General features: G+C 40.3%; 1 protein-coding gene across 1 annotated transcript in view; it reads right to left on the reverse strand.

Annotated features, from left to right (window-relative positions):
* The window catches only part of ELAVL4 (ELAV like RNA binding protein 4), a 110,541-nt gene that overhangs the window by 46,726 nt on the left and 45,910 nt on the right, over positions 1-17,905 (reverse strand). The window contains exon 2 of the mRNA XM_049618602.1: positions 4,711-4,951. Within this exon, the coding sequence (XP_049474559.1) occupies positions 4,711-4,939 (229 nt within the window). The 5' untranslated portion in view covers positions 4,940-4,951. The remainder of the gene's footprint in view (positions 1-4,710; positions 4,952-17,905) is intronic.

Consider the following 17,905-nt stretch of genomic DNA (forward strand, 5'->3'; position numbering starts at 1 on the left):
AGGTTTAGGAAATGCTGTCTTTGTCAGGGTGCAACTCTAACCAGCTTCGTTTTTTGGTATGCTTAACTTCATCTGGTGATGCTGCTTCATAATAGATTACTGTGTCCTAAGAGGCATACTCTAGCTCTACTTCCTGTGTCCAAAACACAAAGGAATAAAAAAGGCTTTTGTTCTTAGGTTGGAATTTTAGCTCTATACCTTTGCTTTTCTTCCCTCTACCTAAATCCTAACCTCATCTTTCAAACCTCTCCCAGCAGCTCCAGCTAACACAAACCTCACCCTTTCTCAACCATCTATAGTCCTTACAGTCTGTTCCATGCCCTGGACACTCTATATATTCAGCTTTATAACAGATAATGTTCAGTTTGGACCACTCCGTCCTCAAAACCCTCCCTTCAGAGCTCTTACCTGCCTGAACTGGGATTTAAAAAAAAACAAAAAAACAAACTACACTGCATGGGCACATGAAGAGTAATATCAAGTAAAAATTCTTTTTGATCGCTAGAATGCAAAAAATCACACGAGCTAGACAAGTAGATCAAAACTGTTTGTTTTACATGGATTCATTTCTGGGGATTTTTCTTTGTTACTTTTTTTCTCCTTTCTGTCTTCCTTTTGGAGAGCAGTGATAACGAGGTAGACAACTATTAAAATGTAATTTAGCATCCCAGTTCTGCTGGCTTTAAGACATACCCTGAGCCATCTAACTGCATCCTGCCTAAGCCATGTTTCCTCCCCTAAAATACTGAGCATCTCTAATGCAGTCTCAAAGCTTGAAAAAACAAAAGGGCAACAAAATTAAAAATGAGAAACTAATTCAATTCTTTGCAGTTCATGGGAATAATATAATTTATACCAGGAGTTTGATGTTTTTTTGCCTGAGTTTTGAGGTTGCACAAAAGCTTGTGGGCCACACACCATGTCCCTTTCTCTCCAGCAGCAGAGTCTGCAGATGGATGAAAGAGAAAAATGAAGAACATGGCTTCCTGTGCCATCACGTGTCCACGGCTGCACACAAAAGCAAGTTGGGAGACATGTTTTCTCTCTCTGGTACCTAGATTATCCTGATAAGCGTCCTTTTAAAATTGGAAAAAGAAAATCTAATATCACTGAGAAGATAAGTAACAGAGATGTCCAAAAGCACTGTAACAGAATCTTAAACCTGGCACTTTCAGTAAATTTGGTTCTACTCTGAAGGCTGGGTTGTATCCCCAGTGGATGATAAATATTGTTATCTTTGCCTCCTGTTATACACAGGAGTCTAGTTTAAAGCCATGGTGCATTAGGTAGAATCTCCAGAGGGTGGTCAGCAACTACTGCTCAGAGGATCAAAATGTTTCATTGGGTTATGGGGCCAGGGTTAGGCGGGGATCTTCGCTTAACACAGGCAGGGGCATCCTGCACATACTTCCCCATAAAATCATGCTTTTGGAATCTGGGGGTGAACCCCAGCTCCACCACCTGGCAATAATTGTTTTGCAGGGGGAAATTACTTGACCTCACAAGGTTTCAGTGTCCTCATCTAAGAAAATGGATGTTATTCTCAGGGTTAAATCAAATACGGTATGTCTAGTGCTTAGCAAGTACCTAGCATAAAGTATCTGATAAATGATAGCAATTATGTCCTCAGCACCAAACACTTAAGCCCATGCCCAAATTTCCTCTATGTGTTTTCAAATGGAGAATTCATTCACAACCCACAGCCAGGAGCCAACCCAGCCTACCTACAATGCTTTCAACAACAAGTCTCACTCTCTTTCTCTTCCTCTGAGTGTCTCTCTTTCTTTTTTTTTTTTTTTTAAATTTTTTTTAACGTTTTATTTATTTTTGAGACAGGAAGAGACAGAGCATGAACAGGGGAGGGTCACAGAGAGGGAGACACAGAATCCTAAACAGGCTCCAGGCTCCGAGCTGTCAGCACAGAGCCCGACACGGGGCTCGAACTCACGGACCGTGAGATCATGACCTGAGCTGAAGTCGGCCGCTTAACCGACTGAGCCACCCAGGCGCCCCTCTCTTTCTCTTAATTTGGTAAGCGGGAACCTTCTAAGGGAATCCATTCGCTTAGGGAGTGGTTTGGGCTGGAAAATCTTAATCTTGAATTCTTATCTCTTCGCCACTTCCCACCCCCCAATCCTCCCACTAGATATTTAAACTCCTTGTAAACTTCACAGGATCGAGATGTATTGAGATCTGTAGGAGGTGTTGGAGGAAAAGGGGGGACTGGGATGTTAAAAATCAGGGCAACAAAAATACTTATGATGTCATTTACCCTGACTTCTGAACCACCGGCAGCAGCCTTTCAACTTGCCTGATGTTCCACCTTCGCCTCTCCCAGCCTGTGTTATCACCTCCCACCAAATGTAGGCCTCAGAGGGTCTTCCATTAGAGCGATTCTCACTCCTTCCCCAACTCCCCACAGCCCTCTCTCCCTCCTTCTCTGACTTTTAGCGTAGTCAATTAAACCTGAACAACTGGTGGATGGAGGAAATATGCTGCATCTATGGAATGGTACAGCAGGGACCAGTTTCACTGTTAATTTAAAATGCTAGAATTAATTAGGTAGTGTAAATGAAGAATTTAATAAGCACTCTTTACAACCACAAGTTCTACTTTTATTAAACACTGCTACCAAATGAGGGCAAATATCTCAGTTCTTATATTTCCTTGCCTCATTCCCAGAAGTTCCCTGCAAATAAAAAAAATTTTTTTTTGCCTGAAATTTAAAAAGTGCATAATTATAAATTTATGCCTGAATTATATTTCTGCTTTCAACCCATAAGCTTCTTCTTTAAGCTCAGATGCTACTGTCTCTGCTTGTGCTGGAGAGGGTGCTAAACAAACCAAAGTTGACAATTTTGGTTTTGTATACCAAATTAAAGGCTGTCTTCGAAGCTGTCACTCCTATTCAAATCTACTCGGTGAACTACCAAATTAGCATTCTTTCAGTAAAGGAATCTGCTTGTTTAAACATGTGTCTTTAGAAAACAAGGAACAACACCATGAATCAGTACTTTTAAAAAATCTCACTACAGTTCTAAGGGAAATCTTTTGAAAAGGTGATTAATAATATTCACTAATATAGCTGGCAGAGTCCCTATTTAGAAGGTAAGGCTACACCAAAAATACATTTTCTATACAGGAGTGGGAGGAAGAATCATATGCTTAACTGGTTTTAATTTTGTGTGAATTATCATCCTATTATATAAAGATTATTCAGGAATCTAAACATTGGCTGTCTGAGAGGACAGGCAATTCTGTTAAAGGATGGATGATACGGTGCTCTCAGATAAGATCATCAAAGCTCCGGTCCTATTTGGAGACCTTGATAAAATTTCTCTGTTCAGCCACTTTCCTTGTAACATACTACATGCCTCTGTAATAACAACATCTCCCATTTACTAAGAGACCACTATGCAATAGGCGTTACACTATCCAGTCTCTCACTTAATTCTCAAAATAAGCCCTTTGAGATAAATATTATTTTCCAATTTTATAGATGAGGAAATTAATTTTGGAGGGTTATGTGACTTTTATTTTCAACAGTTATTTTAGTTTTATGATCTTGCAAGGTACTTAATTTATATAGAAGACAAATTTACAAGTGAATTAGAAGAATTGGAGAACACATACAGCTATGTGCACACGTATACACTGGATTCTCAGACTTAAAACCAAGATGATGTATCTTCCTATTTTAATGACAGACTTTCCTTTTTCTTAATAGGCCAGTTGCTTGTCAATTAAACTGTCCAGAGAAAAGGAAACAAAAGTCAACACTCAAAAATGACAAATGCTCAGGTGGGCGGAATGATTTTAGGAATGGAGCATCAGAGATGAGCAGCTGCACTCTGTCATGATGTAGCCCAGTAGATTTCTAAGAAAATATTCTCACTTCCAAAAAGATTACGGGGACACTTCACTCCAAAGAATTACAGTATCAGTGTCTGGCAAACATTAGGTCTTCAGCAAATGGCTGTTGATTAGAAAAACATCGGAAGCTAAAATGTTCAAGTATTGAAATTGTAAGGGTATTGTGTTACTATTAAGTAAAAAGTCTCTGACTTCTCAAAGAGTATCCTCAAAACAAAACAAAACAAAACAAAACACCTCAAATACAGATCTTCATTAAGCTTCTCCCTCCTACTGCAGAGTAGTTTTATTCCAGAATAATCTGCTATCCTTACAGCCTACTTCTCCCAGAGACAATGGGCAGTTGTGATCTCCGTCCACAATGGCTCCCCCGCCCCATTAAAACACTGTCTCAGACACTGGACACACACAAGCCAAATGCTTGAGAGGAAAGGAATAGATAAAAACTAGCATGGAGTACAGGGAGGGTGGAGGGCAGAACTGAGAACTATAGAACAAAGGGAAAGGGTGGCTGATTGAGAATAAAAGGGGATCAAACCAAAGGGTTATTTCACAGAAAGTAAAGCTTGAGGAAGCTCCAAAATCTCATCTGCTTCCAAGTCCTACCAATCTGCAGAATGGTTTTATGTAGTGTACACACTTGCAGGAGCTTACGACTGTGTTCCCACGCCATTCCTGAAGGCAGGATACACGATGCAGACACTCAGATGCATTAACCATCACCGTGCGTGTGTGTGTGTGTGTGTGTGTGTGTGTGCGCATTCCTGCTAAGGTCTGCACATTCAACGGAACAGATAGCTGCTGATCCTAAGCTTAGAATATTGAAGAAGACCATACCTGTAATTTTGTCTCTCACGAGTTTGCAGGATTCTATTTCACCAATGCTCCCAAAGAGACTCCTGAATTCCTCCTGGGTCATGTTCTGGGGTAAATAGTTGACTATGAGGTTGGTTTTGCTGTCATCTGTGGCTGCCCCTGTCTGCATGGGAGAAGGACAGTTTCTATTGTTGCTGGAGGGTCCATTGCTTGTATTGGATGTCGGGCCATTTGACACCTGTGGCTCCATGGTGCTAATTATCTAAATAAAAATAAAAATAATAAAAATAAACCTCCTGAAATCTCAAAGACACAAAGTCTCTTTCAAGATTTTATTTTATTTTATTTTGTACTTTGAAAAGAAAGGGAACAAGATAAAGCAAGATGGAGCAAAAGAGACTGGGTTGTGAACACATCCAATTTAGAAGCATGTTTTTAACCAAAATGTTAAACTCCCTTTGCTATTTTTAGGCCAGCCCATAGATTTTGAACACAGACTAGAATGCAATGGGAACGCTCCCATTATTTTGTTAATGAAAAGCTAATTCCTGTTTTCATTACACAATCACTCTCAGAAATGTATACTTAAGCCACACCAAATTATAATTAAAATGTAAAGTAATAATCATGATTAAAATTATAGTTCCATTAAAGCTGAAAAACTAAATATAGAGGTCTATGCTCACAAGATCAAATACAGTACCTGTTTATTAACTATCTTATAAAGTAAAATGACATTAAATTAAGTGGGGGCCGTTCCATATCGGAAGGGTTTGGATTGTCACTGATGTTTAAGCACTGATCAAACTTCAGATTTCATCAACATACACCAAGGAGCTGCTAAGTCATCTGATGATTCTTCTCCCTAGCCACTCCATTACTGTTTCTCCTGGACCTCTAATAAAATAAAGAACATAAAGGAAAAGGTCTCTCTGGGTATCCATCCACCTTAGGTCCAGCACAGCCTGAGGCTATCCTCTCACACTTTATTCAAAAAGGACTTTCTGTGGATTTAAATACTTAATTAAACAAAAATTTCCACAAATGTGTGAACTGTTCCAGGCAGCATGTATGGGAAAAAAGACAAATAAATCTTAGTCTCTAGCCTCAAGGAGATTACAGTCTATGGAGGACACACACAGGCAAATGGCTCACAGTAGGACAATGAGCATGTAGTAGGGGAACAATTAGCCCTGCTTTATAGGATGTGATTGAGGAAAAGTACTGAGAAGATGAAGCAGGAATAAAGTTCTACGGGAAAAATGAATTTAAGCTCATGGAGCCTGGTTGTAAAGAGGCCCTGTATGGCATGACAAACATGGAGAATCATAAAACTGCAGAGCCAGAAGTCACTTAAGGAAATAAAATCTAGTAAAATCTAGTTCAAAACTCTCATGTTTGAGATGAATTCCAGAGACATCCAGTGAACTGTGTCATTGCAAACTGGGGCAGAGCCTGGGCCTACAGTTTTCCTGGCCCCGAATGCAGCCCAGCAGTCCCCCTTTTCCATTCTATCCTATCACCATCCCTTACTAGTCCTTCATGATAAGACTTCCATTGCCTCCGAAATTGATCAATTCTCTGGAAATGGAATCATGCTCTGCCATTCACTAGCTGTGTGACTTTGAGTAAGGGACTTCAATTCTAGGAGGCTTAGTTTTCCTCATTTGTTTTTTTTTTTTGTTGTTGTTGTTTTTGTTTTAATTAAAAAAATTTTTTTTACATTTATTTCTTTTTGAGAGACAGAGAGAGACAGAGCACAAGTGGGGGAGGGGCAGAGAGAGAAGGAGACACAGAATCCGATGCGGGGCTCAAACCCACAAACCGTGAGATCATGACCTGAGCTGAAGTCAGATGCCCAAGTGACTGAGCCACCCAGGCACCCCTAGTTTTCCTCATTTGAAAATGGGAACACCTGCCTTGCGAGGTGGTGACATGATGTACAGAAACCACCTGAATAGTAGTGGGAATGTAATTCACATTCATTGATATTTATTTGTTTTTATTTTTTAAAAAGATTATATTTTTAAGTAATCTTCATACCCAATATTGGGCTCGAACTTACAACCCCGAAATCAAGAGTTGCATGCTCTACTGACTGAGCTAGCCAGATGCTCCCATCATTGATATTTATTAAAGTCACTCTACCAATTGTCTGACATCACTTGTCTCACTTCTCACAAGAAGGCAATGAGGCATATTCTCATATTCTCCACATCTTGTAGACAAGGAAAGCAAGGCTTAGCAGATATCTGATAACTAGCAGCTTCCATTATCATCACCATTTGGCTATTGAGAGAATTTCTGGGGGATAAGCACTTTTATATCATACACATGTAGTAAAGTGTGCAAACCTTAAGGGTACAACTCAAAGAATGTTTACAAAGAGAACACAATTCATACCTGAGTAGTCACCTTTCAGATCATGATATAGAACATGACTAGCATTCCAGAAGTCTTTCTTGTGTCCCCACCTCCATCATTCACACCTCCTGAAGGTAACTGACTTCTAATCCAGAGATTTGTTTTATCTGTTTTTGAACTTTAAATACATGGAATCACACAATATGTACCCTTTCATGTCTTTTCACACATTATGTCTAGGTGTCATCCATGTCGTTAGATATAGTGGTAGGTTCTTCTTCTCCACTGCTGTAGAGAATTCCACTGTATAAAAATATTGGGGGCAACTGGGTGGCTCAGTCAGTTAAACATCCCACTCTGGTTCAGGTCATGATCTCACGGTTTGTGGGTTCGAGCCCTACATAGGCTCTGTCAATGCAGAGCCTGCTTGGGATCCACTGTCTCCCTCTCTCTCTGCCTCTCTCTCTCTCTAAAATAAATAAACATTTAAAAAATTAGGGGCACCTGGGTGGCTCAGTCAGTTAAGCGTCTGACTTGGGCTCAGGTCATGATCTCACAGTTTGTGAGTTTGAGCCCCACGTCAGGCTCTGTGATGACAGCTCAGAGCCTGGAACCTACTTCAGATTCTGTGTCTGTCTCTCTCTGCCCCTCCCCCCCTCAAAAATAAACATTAAAAAATTTTTGTAGATCACATTTTGGGGTGCCTTGGTGGCTTAGCTGGTTAAGTGTCAGGTTTTGTCTCAGGTCATGACCTTATGGTTTGTAGTTTTGAGCTCCGTATGGGGCTCTGTGCTGACAGCTCAGAGCCTGGAGCCTGCTTTGGATACTGTGTCTCCTTCTCTCTCTGCCCCTCCCCCACTCACACTCTGTCTGTCTCAAAAATAAATAAACATTAAAAAAATTTTTTTAAATCATATTTTATTTATCTCTTCTACTGTTGGTAAACATTTGGGTTGTTTCTAGTTTTTAACTATTTTGATAACGCTGTTATGAGCATTATGTACTTGTCTTGTGGTTTACACACACACACATTTCTGTTGGGAATATTCCTGGGAGTCTATTTTTGGGTCATAGAGTATACTTATGTTCTGCTGTAGTAGCCACTGTCAGTATCTTTTTTAAATGGCTGCACCAATTTACACTCCCACCAGCAGAGTATGAAAGTTCCAGTTGCTGCTCACCCTTATCAATACTCGTTGAGACTTTCTTGGTTTGGTTTTATTTTTGCTTATTTTCTCATTGAAGCAGAGTGATAAAGTAAAAAAGGAATATATTTTTAGTCAAGGCAACAGCTGATTTAAATTGTAGTTCCACCACCTGTTAGCTATGTGCTCTCAGGCAGGTTACATCAATACTCTGAGCCTCAGTTTCCTCTTTGTAAATTGGAATAAAGCCTCTCGTGTAGGTTTATCTTCAGAAAGAATGCCTGGAGGCATAATAACTAATATTCTGCATCATGCCCTATATAGGTGTTACTTTAATTCTTTCCTCTTCTGAATGATCATAAATGGGAAATGAAACCAAAAGAAAAAAAAAAGTCTCAAGAGGAGTCAGAGAAATAAGGCAGATGGAGGAAGGTGAGGAGCTTCTAAGATTCTTTATCATTATAAGTAACTTAAGTGGCTCCCCTTATCACATCATCAGAACTTTTTTCTTGGATTCAGGTCAACTGTGGGATTCTGGAAGGCTGGTTGAGACAGCAAGGAGAAAACAAAAGAGTTTCTGAGAAGAATCTTATTATTTTAAATATTTATTTATTTGAGAGAGAAAGAGAAAGAATGGAGGAGGGGCAGACAGAGGGGGGCATAGAGGACCCAAAGCAGGCTCCAAGCAGCAGAGAGCCTGATGCAGGGCTTGAACTCACAAACCACGAGATCATGACCTGAGTCGCAATCAAGAGTTGGAATACTTAATCCACCAAGCCACCCAGGCGCCCCATCTGAAGAATCTTAAATCAAACTCTTCTCAGCACTGATAGAAACTGTACCAACACAGCCTAGTCAGCTGCTCTGTCCAGGAAACAATGAGGGAGATGCGCCCAAGGGATGTACATGCTAATGGAGATGATGTCGTAGAGCATCATCACAACTCCTGGCTGGGAGGCAGGTTTCTGCTCTGCCAAACTGTTGGGCCTCCTGGGCCTGAGCCGTGTCTCCATTTGCTGTGTCGTCTCACTGCCTCACTAAGTGTCCAGGCAACAGACACAAGGAGCACTGCCAACTTGATAAGGAACTTAAAAGCAGAATTTGTCTGGTTCAGAAGGCTGGGCTGGCAGAACCACAGAGCTACCCAGCTGCTACATTTTGACTTAATGGCAAAAGTGCTAGTCCCACAATCTATAGAACACCTTTCCTGCTCTCCATATTTGTCAAGTTACCCTTCTTTTTATTTCTTTTTATTTTTTTTAACGTGTATTTATTTTTGAGACAGAGAGAGACAGAGTGCGATTGGGGGAGGGACAGAAAGAGAGGGAGACAGAATCTGAAGCAGGCTCCAGGCTCCGAGCTGTCAGCACAGAGCCCCGACACGGGGTTCGAATTCAAGAACTGTGAGATCATGAACTGAGCCGACATCAGACGCTTAACTGACTGAGCCACCCAGGTGCCCCTGTCAGGTTACTCTTCTTATGTCTCTCCCACAAACGCCTAGAAAATATCCTGCATTGAGGCAGCCTTTTCGGCATGAATGATGGAGTATGAAGAAGAATGTAAATCATACCTAAGCATGCTGAAAATCTATGGGATCAAGACTGTTAAAGGTCACCTGACAGCCAGGTTCATCTTTTGTTCACTGGATGCTCGCCTCACAGACATGTGTGGTGAAAGCCAGCACTTGTCCATGTAAACATCTCACAGGTTTCCTTGCTCCAGAGAAGCCTAGGAAGCATCAAGTCTGCAGTAAAGTCATTTCAGTTCCCCAACCATCTTCCCCTACATCTTATGTGCATTTCCTAAATTATGCTGACTCCTGGACTGTAGCCCCATCTGTAGATCAGACAACCTTAACTGGGCTCAAACTTTTGAAAAGGATCGATGAGATGCAATATTTGGTACTGAGCTACTTCAACCGACCAAACCTATAAATTAGGTCAAGTCATTCTTGGCTTATGGAGATGGAGCTCTCTTTGCTCTGCACACACACTACAATTATCCTTTTGTGTATTCAGAAAGAACTGATGAAAATACACACAATCACATAGAGTTTGCTCAATAAAAAAGTACAATGCTAAAGCTGAGAAACACTTGCAAATGTTTAACACACATCACATAGTAAGCCCCTCACTCATCTTAATGATGCATCCCAGGATACAAGACAGGCTTAAAAAAAGGAATCACAAATGTAAAATGTCAGAATCAAATCCAACACACAAGTGAACCAAGAGGATTTTAAAACATTACTTGGAAAATAAGAGAAATTGCCAAGGTCTAAAGATATGGAACCCAAGAATATTAAACTGTAATATTTTAAGGTTATATGACGTCTTTAACGAGAGGACACCTGTAATCTCAACTTGGGGAACAGACCAGAGGTAAACGTATGTTAGCAGGAAGTATATCCTCCAATAAGTGCAGAGGCTGGCTTCACAAGATCAGAAGACTTCCTTCCCCAGGCTAAAGCCTTTGATATTCTAACAGCACAATTTTCATTGCAAATAAATATATCAGTTACTCAAGTGTGACTATGTATTTTCATGAAACAGTCTGTGTGGGTCTCATGGCCAACTTTGCAGCTGACCAGGTTCCAAACCGTTTTTGCCCTCCTTCCCTCTTACGAATGGCAATTAAGAACAGAATTACAGTGAGCATCCAGGATAGAGCATTGAGGAGGTTCAGTTGACTTCAACTCTAATGGTTGTACAAAGCACTGCATTAAATCTTTTATGTTCCTGTGATATATTTTAAGAAACATACAGGCAGAAAATTTCAGGGATAAACTATTAGAGCAGTGCACAATAACACAGGCACTCAAATCCTGTCATTGTAAATGTCAATGATTTGAATGACTAATTATTCACACTCAACGCATTAACCTCATCCCTCCCACCATTTTTTTTTCAGAAAAATATACAACAAAAGCAAGAGGGAAGGCCTCAGACATGCAGCTGCTGGATCAGCACTCAGGGACATTTATCTCTGCGGAGGGAGGTAAGAAGCAGAGGCCAGGCTCAGCCTCATTCTTAAGGTGCTCTTGAAAAAAACAGCCCATCGTAGTGTCTCCATTGCCACAATCCTGGGTCCTTAGGCCCCATAGCCTTAATTACCTGCTCAATCCCATCTTTTATTTTGTCCCCCCAAAGATATCTGCTTCACTGTTTCCTGGACTTGTCAGGTCAGATGCACATAAAAAATGGGGTTTATTTCCATTATGGCTAGATCTTAGAATGCTAGATGAACAGAGATGGAGCCCCGGAGTGCCAGGCACTGTGCTGGGCCCTAAGGTTACAGAGACAACAAAGACAAAGAGATAGCCCTCATTGAGTTCCTGATGGAGATGCATGACAGACACCAGAGAACACGAAGGACCACAAAGCCCAACCCCATAATGTTAACAATGAGGAAACCTAGGACCAGAAAGGGGAAATAACTTGCCCTGGGTGATACTGCTAGTTAGAGCAGGAAATGGGACTTAAGCCCAGGTCTACAGACTACCTCACTTGTGTACTCTTGTGACAATGCAGACATGGACATTTAGATGAGGGTTTATTTCTCCTTTTCTGGGAAGAGGGAGTAAGGTGGCCATATCATAAAAATGCCCTTGAACAGAGGTGTGGAGACATGTCTACCTCCATACTTTATTGAGTATAGCACTTTACAGTTTACAAAGAATGGTGACCTGAGCTCCATAGCTCAGAGACCACATCTGTTTTGTTTATTATAGCATCTCCTGCATGTAGAACAGCGCCTGATGATTCTAAGTTCTGGATAAAGGACTACTGAATGAATGAAAGTCCTTGCACGTTCAGTAGTTCACTAGATCCCTCAAACAACCCTGTAAAGTACAAGCCAAAAAGGTATTAATGTCATCCCATTCTTAAATATAACAAAAGAGGGCAGAACACTTACTGAGTACCCACTATATGCCAGGCATACATTTAGATATTATTTCATATACAGATTGTAAGAGGCATTTGTTCAAGCAGGAGGGCTGAATCTTTGGCTGACATGAGCCCCCTTGAGAACCTGTTGAATGCCTTTTTCCATTCTCCCCAGAAAAATGTACACACACACACACACACATACACACACACACACCATTTTACGTACACTAAAGGCAATCCTTTGTCTCCAGATTGAAATCCTCCAGCTGATTCTAAGAATAGCAATACAATCAAAGTGCAAAAACTTCCCTTCCTTCCCAAATCTTTCTTTTCATGTAATTTCTTGTTCTCAGAATTTATGAATTCATTAACCAAACAAATATTTATTGCCAAAGGGTCTACATGTCAGAGGAGAGAGCAAGCATGTCTTATGGCCAGAAGGTCCTTTAAGTATATTAAACCAAACTATTGTAAAATTCTAAAAATGTACTTAAAGTCTCCTTTAATATTTCTTCCATCAGCTCATGGACTCCTCATAGTTCCTTCTGTCCTTCACTCTTCACAAGGCTTTCATCTGCTCAAATCTGGGGAAAGACTAGAGTTATAGGGCTGGTCCTCCTCTTCACAACTAAGGACAGTTATTGTCCCGGGCACCAGAGAGCCACCTTGGAGGCCCTACCGCAGCCCCCTCACCAATCCTGTCTGCCATACTGTGGCCTTACTCCAATATTTTCCATAAAAATGCAGTCCCACAATAAACTGCTTGGTCTTGCATTTACATATCTTAACCCACTTTACACTCTCAGGATTTACTTCATGAGACACATAAAGGGTTACGACTTTATGTTACAGGAACCTGTGCTATGGTAAAACGCAAGACTGACATTCGTCATCCAAGAGCCCAGTGCAGGGCCATTGTACTCCTATCATGGCAGTTCTCAACTTCTGGTTTTCCGGAGGAGGGGTGGCCTCAAGGCTCAATCTGGGCAAAAAGACCAAGAGAAAAGAAACTAAGAAGGTCACAGGAATACGGTGCTTCTTTTCCAAATACTCTCCCCTTTACTTTTAATGCCCTCTAAATGTCAGCATTCCCAGAAACTAGAAAGATGGAGTGTACTGATTGCAAACATGTCTCAGGTGTGTACATCTGAGACACACGCACACACGTATTTTATTCAATATTTTAATGAGTATTGAAAGGTGTTTTCTTTTACCATGTTGGAAGGACTTTTGAAAATTTATGTATAAAGGCTAACCCTTATGTAATAGAACAAGCGCTCCCGAGAGCATGAAGAATAATGTTTACCAAGGGCAGTCACTGAATCGAACCATTAAAGAAATAGATTTAAATTATTCATGAGAACAAAAATAAAAGTCTTAATTCTCTTTGTAGGCATTTCCCACTTAACCCTTATAAAATCCTGACACGCAGTATGTTAGACTCTGGTGGTGCAGCCCAGACTACTGCATCTCACCCGCCTTTCAAAAGCCTGAAAAACAAATCCCCAAAGTTAGAAAATTACACAGCAGGCTCTGTGTTCCTGAAGACAGATATTATTTTTAGGAATAATTCCTCACTTCTCTTCTTGCTCCTTTAAAGATACTAAAAATGTCCTTACAACCCCCAATTTCATATTTTTTAAAAGTTTTATCCATCAGCTCATAAAATCCACACTCTCCCCTCCTTCTCTTCAAGAGGCTTTAATTCACTCAAGTCCCTTCAGATTAATATTTTTTTCTAAATGCAATGCTTTCCTGGTTATGATTCAACTGGGAGGGAGACACATGTTATTAATGGGTTCCAAGAGCAGGGGCTGAGATTGATGATCTGATCACTCTAAGAAAAGGGAACTTGGGAATATACTCACCCCACACCCCCACGCCCCCCACCAAATTACAAGTGATGACTCACAAAAGACCCCTGGAGCAGAAGAATCTGGCTGAAGACTGCACCCATGTCCCTCAAAAACATTTGTACCAAGTTTCCCTAATTCTGCTGGAAGGTAACTAGAAAACTCTAGAAAAAATATTTAATTCCAACTGGGGAAAACATGCTGACAGTTTAATAGTACCTTTGGGTAGATGCACAAATAACCTGAAAGACCTATTTACTCTAGGAAGTTATGTGGTAATAAATTCTCAGCATATCCTTAAAACAAGTGTGTTCAAGTCAACACAAGTTTATTGAATGCTATTATAGACCAAGGCATTGTTCTAGGAATACAGAAAACAAAACTAATTTGGTCCCTGCCTTTAGAGTGTTCAAGTTAGGAGGATGGAAAGGGAGGGCAGATAAACAAATAATTAACTAAAACCAGTTGTATATACCCCTTTCTTTAAGCAATTGCCTCCAGAGTTTCTCTAATGACTCTCCCTCCTTCCCAAAAAGCACATACATGAGATATACACAGACAAGTTCTGATACTGTACTGACAGTCCTGTTTCCAGTCTAAATGCTTACGTCCTAAACAAATGACTATTTGTAACAAGGAGGTAAGCTTAAGACATTACTCCTTTGAAACAGCATCTTCTTCACTGGAGAGGAATACTAGGCATGCCAAAAGTATTCTCAGTGGGGGTAGTCAGGGTTTTTAAAAACTCAGCAGTCGCTGGAGAGAACAAGAGGCATTAATACTTAAAATAGCAGGGCCAGCGTGGATATGAAAAGCATAATCAAAATTTAATTTCTCTTAGGCATTATTCTCAAATTCACAGAAATCCAAGTTTTTAATCTTCCTCCCCAGATACAGCACACACATTTCTCCTCCTAAATAAATACTGGCCTCCTTTATATCTTACAGTGTTTCTTTAGGGCTTTAGTTTGGGCCTAAAATGATTTCCTGGTATGCCTGTCCTGGGGCAGTCCTAGTAAAACCCCTGGGTACTTGGTTTTAGCAGACTTTTACAGCAAACCTTCCAGAGCCGAGGGATGACCCGGCCATCCAGTTCATTATAAAGACGAGGAAACCTTTCTGTCACCACCCCTTGAACCCCCAATTCAGTGCTCTTTTCCAAAATAAAGATCATCTCAAACTTTCAATAAGCCTTCTTTCTTAAAGACATATTTGAAAAGCGCAAATGTTTTCATTTCAATATAAATACAATTTCATGGCCAAGCTCTCAGGCTTTCTGCAAAAATATTAGATCTAATAAAAAAATCAACAGGAGGGGCACCTGGGTGGCTCAGTCGGTTAAGCGTCTGATGTCAGCTCAGGTTATGATCTCACAGTTTGTGAGCTCAAGCCCCAGGTCAGGCTCTGTGCTGACAGCTCAGAGCCTGGAGCCTGCTTCAGATTCTGTGTCTCCTTCTCTCTCTGCCCCTCCCCCCTTCTCATTTCCTCTCTCTCCCTCTCTTAAAAATAAACAAACACTAAAAAAAAAAACTTCAAAAAAAACTTAAAAAAATCAATTGGAAAACAATTCCTTTCCCATTCTACCCCTTAAGCTTCTAAACTCTGAATATTTAATGTGGACAAAATAACCAAAATGCCTCATAATTAGCTATGGGTACCTGTTGGGGCAAGAACCAGTTGTGATGGTAGACACGTCATCTTCATACAAAGAACATCAATGGATAATTTGTAAAATTGCTTCCAGAATTATCAAGTTGAGCTTCTTTTTTTTAAGTTTATTTATTTATTTTGAGAGAAACAAAGAGAGCCTGACTGTGCATGCACTCATGTGCCTGCGCGAGTGGGGGAGGGGCAGGGAGGAAGAGAGGCAGAATCCCAAGCAGGCTCCACACTGTCCACTGGAGCCCTATTTGGGGCTTGAACTCATAAACCAACCATGAGATCATGACCTGAGCCCACCAAGAGTCAGACTCTTAACTGACTGGACCACCCAGGCACCCCAAGTTAAGCTTATCTTCTGATTAAATGCATAATCAATAGCCAGTGGCATAAATATTGTATACTTATAAAGTGCCTGGCTGGTGGCTCAGAGTATAAGCAAACTCACGGGGATTCAGCTGAACAAAGCAATGTGTTATTCTGCATCTGTATCATGATCTGCAGCATGGGGTCACTCCTCCGCATTTGTGTTAATGCACACTCAGATTAAATTCTTCAGAAATACCAATAAAATGTTTTTTTTTTTATTGTGAAAATTTGTATTTGTTTTCTTAACAAACCTGGGTGGGAATGGGGAGGATAGTGAAGGGAAGTAGAGGGAGTCAGTATCTAGAAAATTCTATACAGGGCAACCTTTTGTTAAGAATTGTATAATGCCAATGGTTCTTCCAATTGTGCAATTCAAAGGAGAAAAGATTATTTGGGGGCATACTGAAGCTAAAGATACTAAGTGAAATAGACAGTTCTCAGCACCTCAGTGTATGTGTAAGTGGCCATGGTAAATTAGACCTGTGGACAATTCACACAGCCTCATGTTATATCTACATGTTCATTACTGAAAAAATCTTGAACGTCATTCTGATAGGGCAGTTTTAAATTTGAAAATTACTTTATCACATTTGAAATTTTATTTTTAATTTCTTCCTCTTCTGAATTTCTTTCTTTCTTCCCTTCCTTCCCTCTCCTTTTTTTCTTCTTTTTTTTAATAAGAAGGATTCATTAGAAAAAAAGACTTTTTGACCTGATAGGGGAACTTTTTTCCTCACACTACCTCAGAGAGTTATTTGGGACTACCATTCATCCTGGACACCCCTGGGAAGGCAGATGGGTGTGAGTAAAATGGGACTCTAGCCTAACAGTGTTCCTAAGAATGCAGACCTAGGCTGGGAGAAGTGTATCTCTGAATTATTTGTGGACAGCTTGTTCACATAGAACATAGAAATTCAAGGTCTGCAACTGTCAAGCTTTAAGGTGCAGTGAAATAGTATCATTCACATTGGTGGAAATGTAAACTGGCACAATCTTTCTGAACCTTATGTTCATATTCTTGGACCCAAGGACCCATTCTGAAGCTCAGAAAAGCATTGTAAAATTCTAAAGATCAAAAGTATGCATGATAAAGTATATTATGAAAAGTGTATCTTAGAAGAGTGAAAAAATAGAAACAACCTAAGGGCCCAACAAGAGGGGATGACTAAGTAAGTTACTGTATAGTTTTATGACACAGTATTCTGCAGCTGTTAAAATTATGTTTATAATGGGTTTTATAACAGAAGAAACCATGTATGATAAATGTAGAAAAAAGTGAAATAAAAATTATCTTGATTACATAAACATGTACAATGTAGGAGGGAAAAGTAAAAATACTAACAATAAAGGGTGGGATTATAGGTGACTGTTACACTCGTCTCTATCTTTATTTTCCAAGTTTTTGTCTTACAATGAAAATACAGCACTTTTATAATCTGAAAGGAAGTTATTTTTAAAAATGAAAGAAAATGTCAAATCCTTCAAACCAGTTTGGAGTCACAGTATTAAAAATTATTCCATCTCCTTCCCAGAGCTGTCCTGCGGGATCTCTCCTTGGCCACACTCTGCTCCTACATTAGAGGACACATAGGAGCCCAAATGAATAAAAATCGCATTTCTTGAAACGGCCTGTGATTCAGTCTCTCCTTCACCTAAATCACTGTGTATTAGCAAGGTTACAATCTAAGTCTGCCTTATCGCCTGGCAGCAACCTTCAGGAGGACAGCAAGGAGAGAAGATGATTTATAAGAAAACCATTCCCTGGATCGGGGAGTGAAAAGTACTGATCCGTTCTAAAAGCTCCTGCTGACAAACTCTGATATTATGAACATTCTGCACTTGGACAAAAAGCTCCCACTTTTCTTAATTACATGGTCTGAGCAGGAGCCTGCTTTTAGGATCTGCCCAATCACACAACAGCCATTTATTTTCC

The sequence above is a fragment of the Panthera uncia genome, assembly GCF_023721935.1.
Source record: "Panthera uncia isolate 11264 chromosome C1 unlocalized genomic scaffold, Puncia_PCG_1.0 HiC_scaffold_4, whole genome shotgun sequence".
NCBI classification, from domain to species: domain Eukaryota; kingdom Metazoa; phylum Chordata; class Mammalia; order Carnivora; family Felidae; genus Panthera; species Panthera uncia.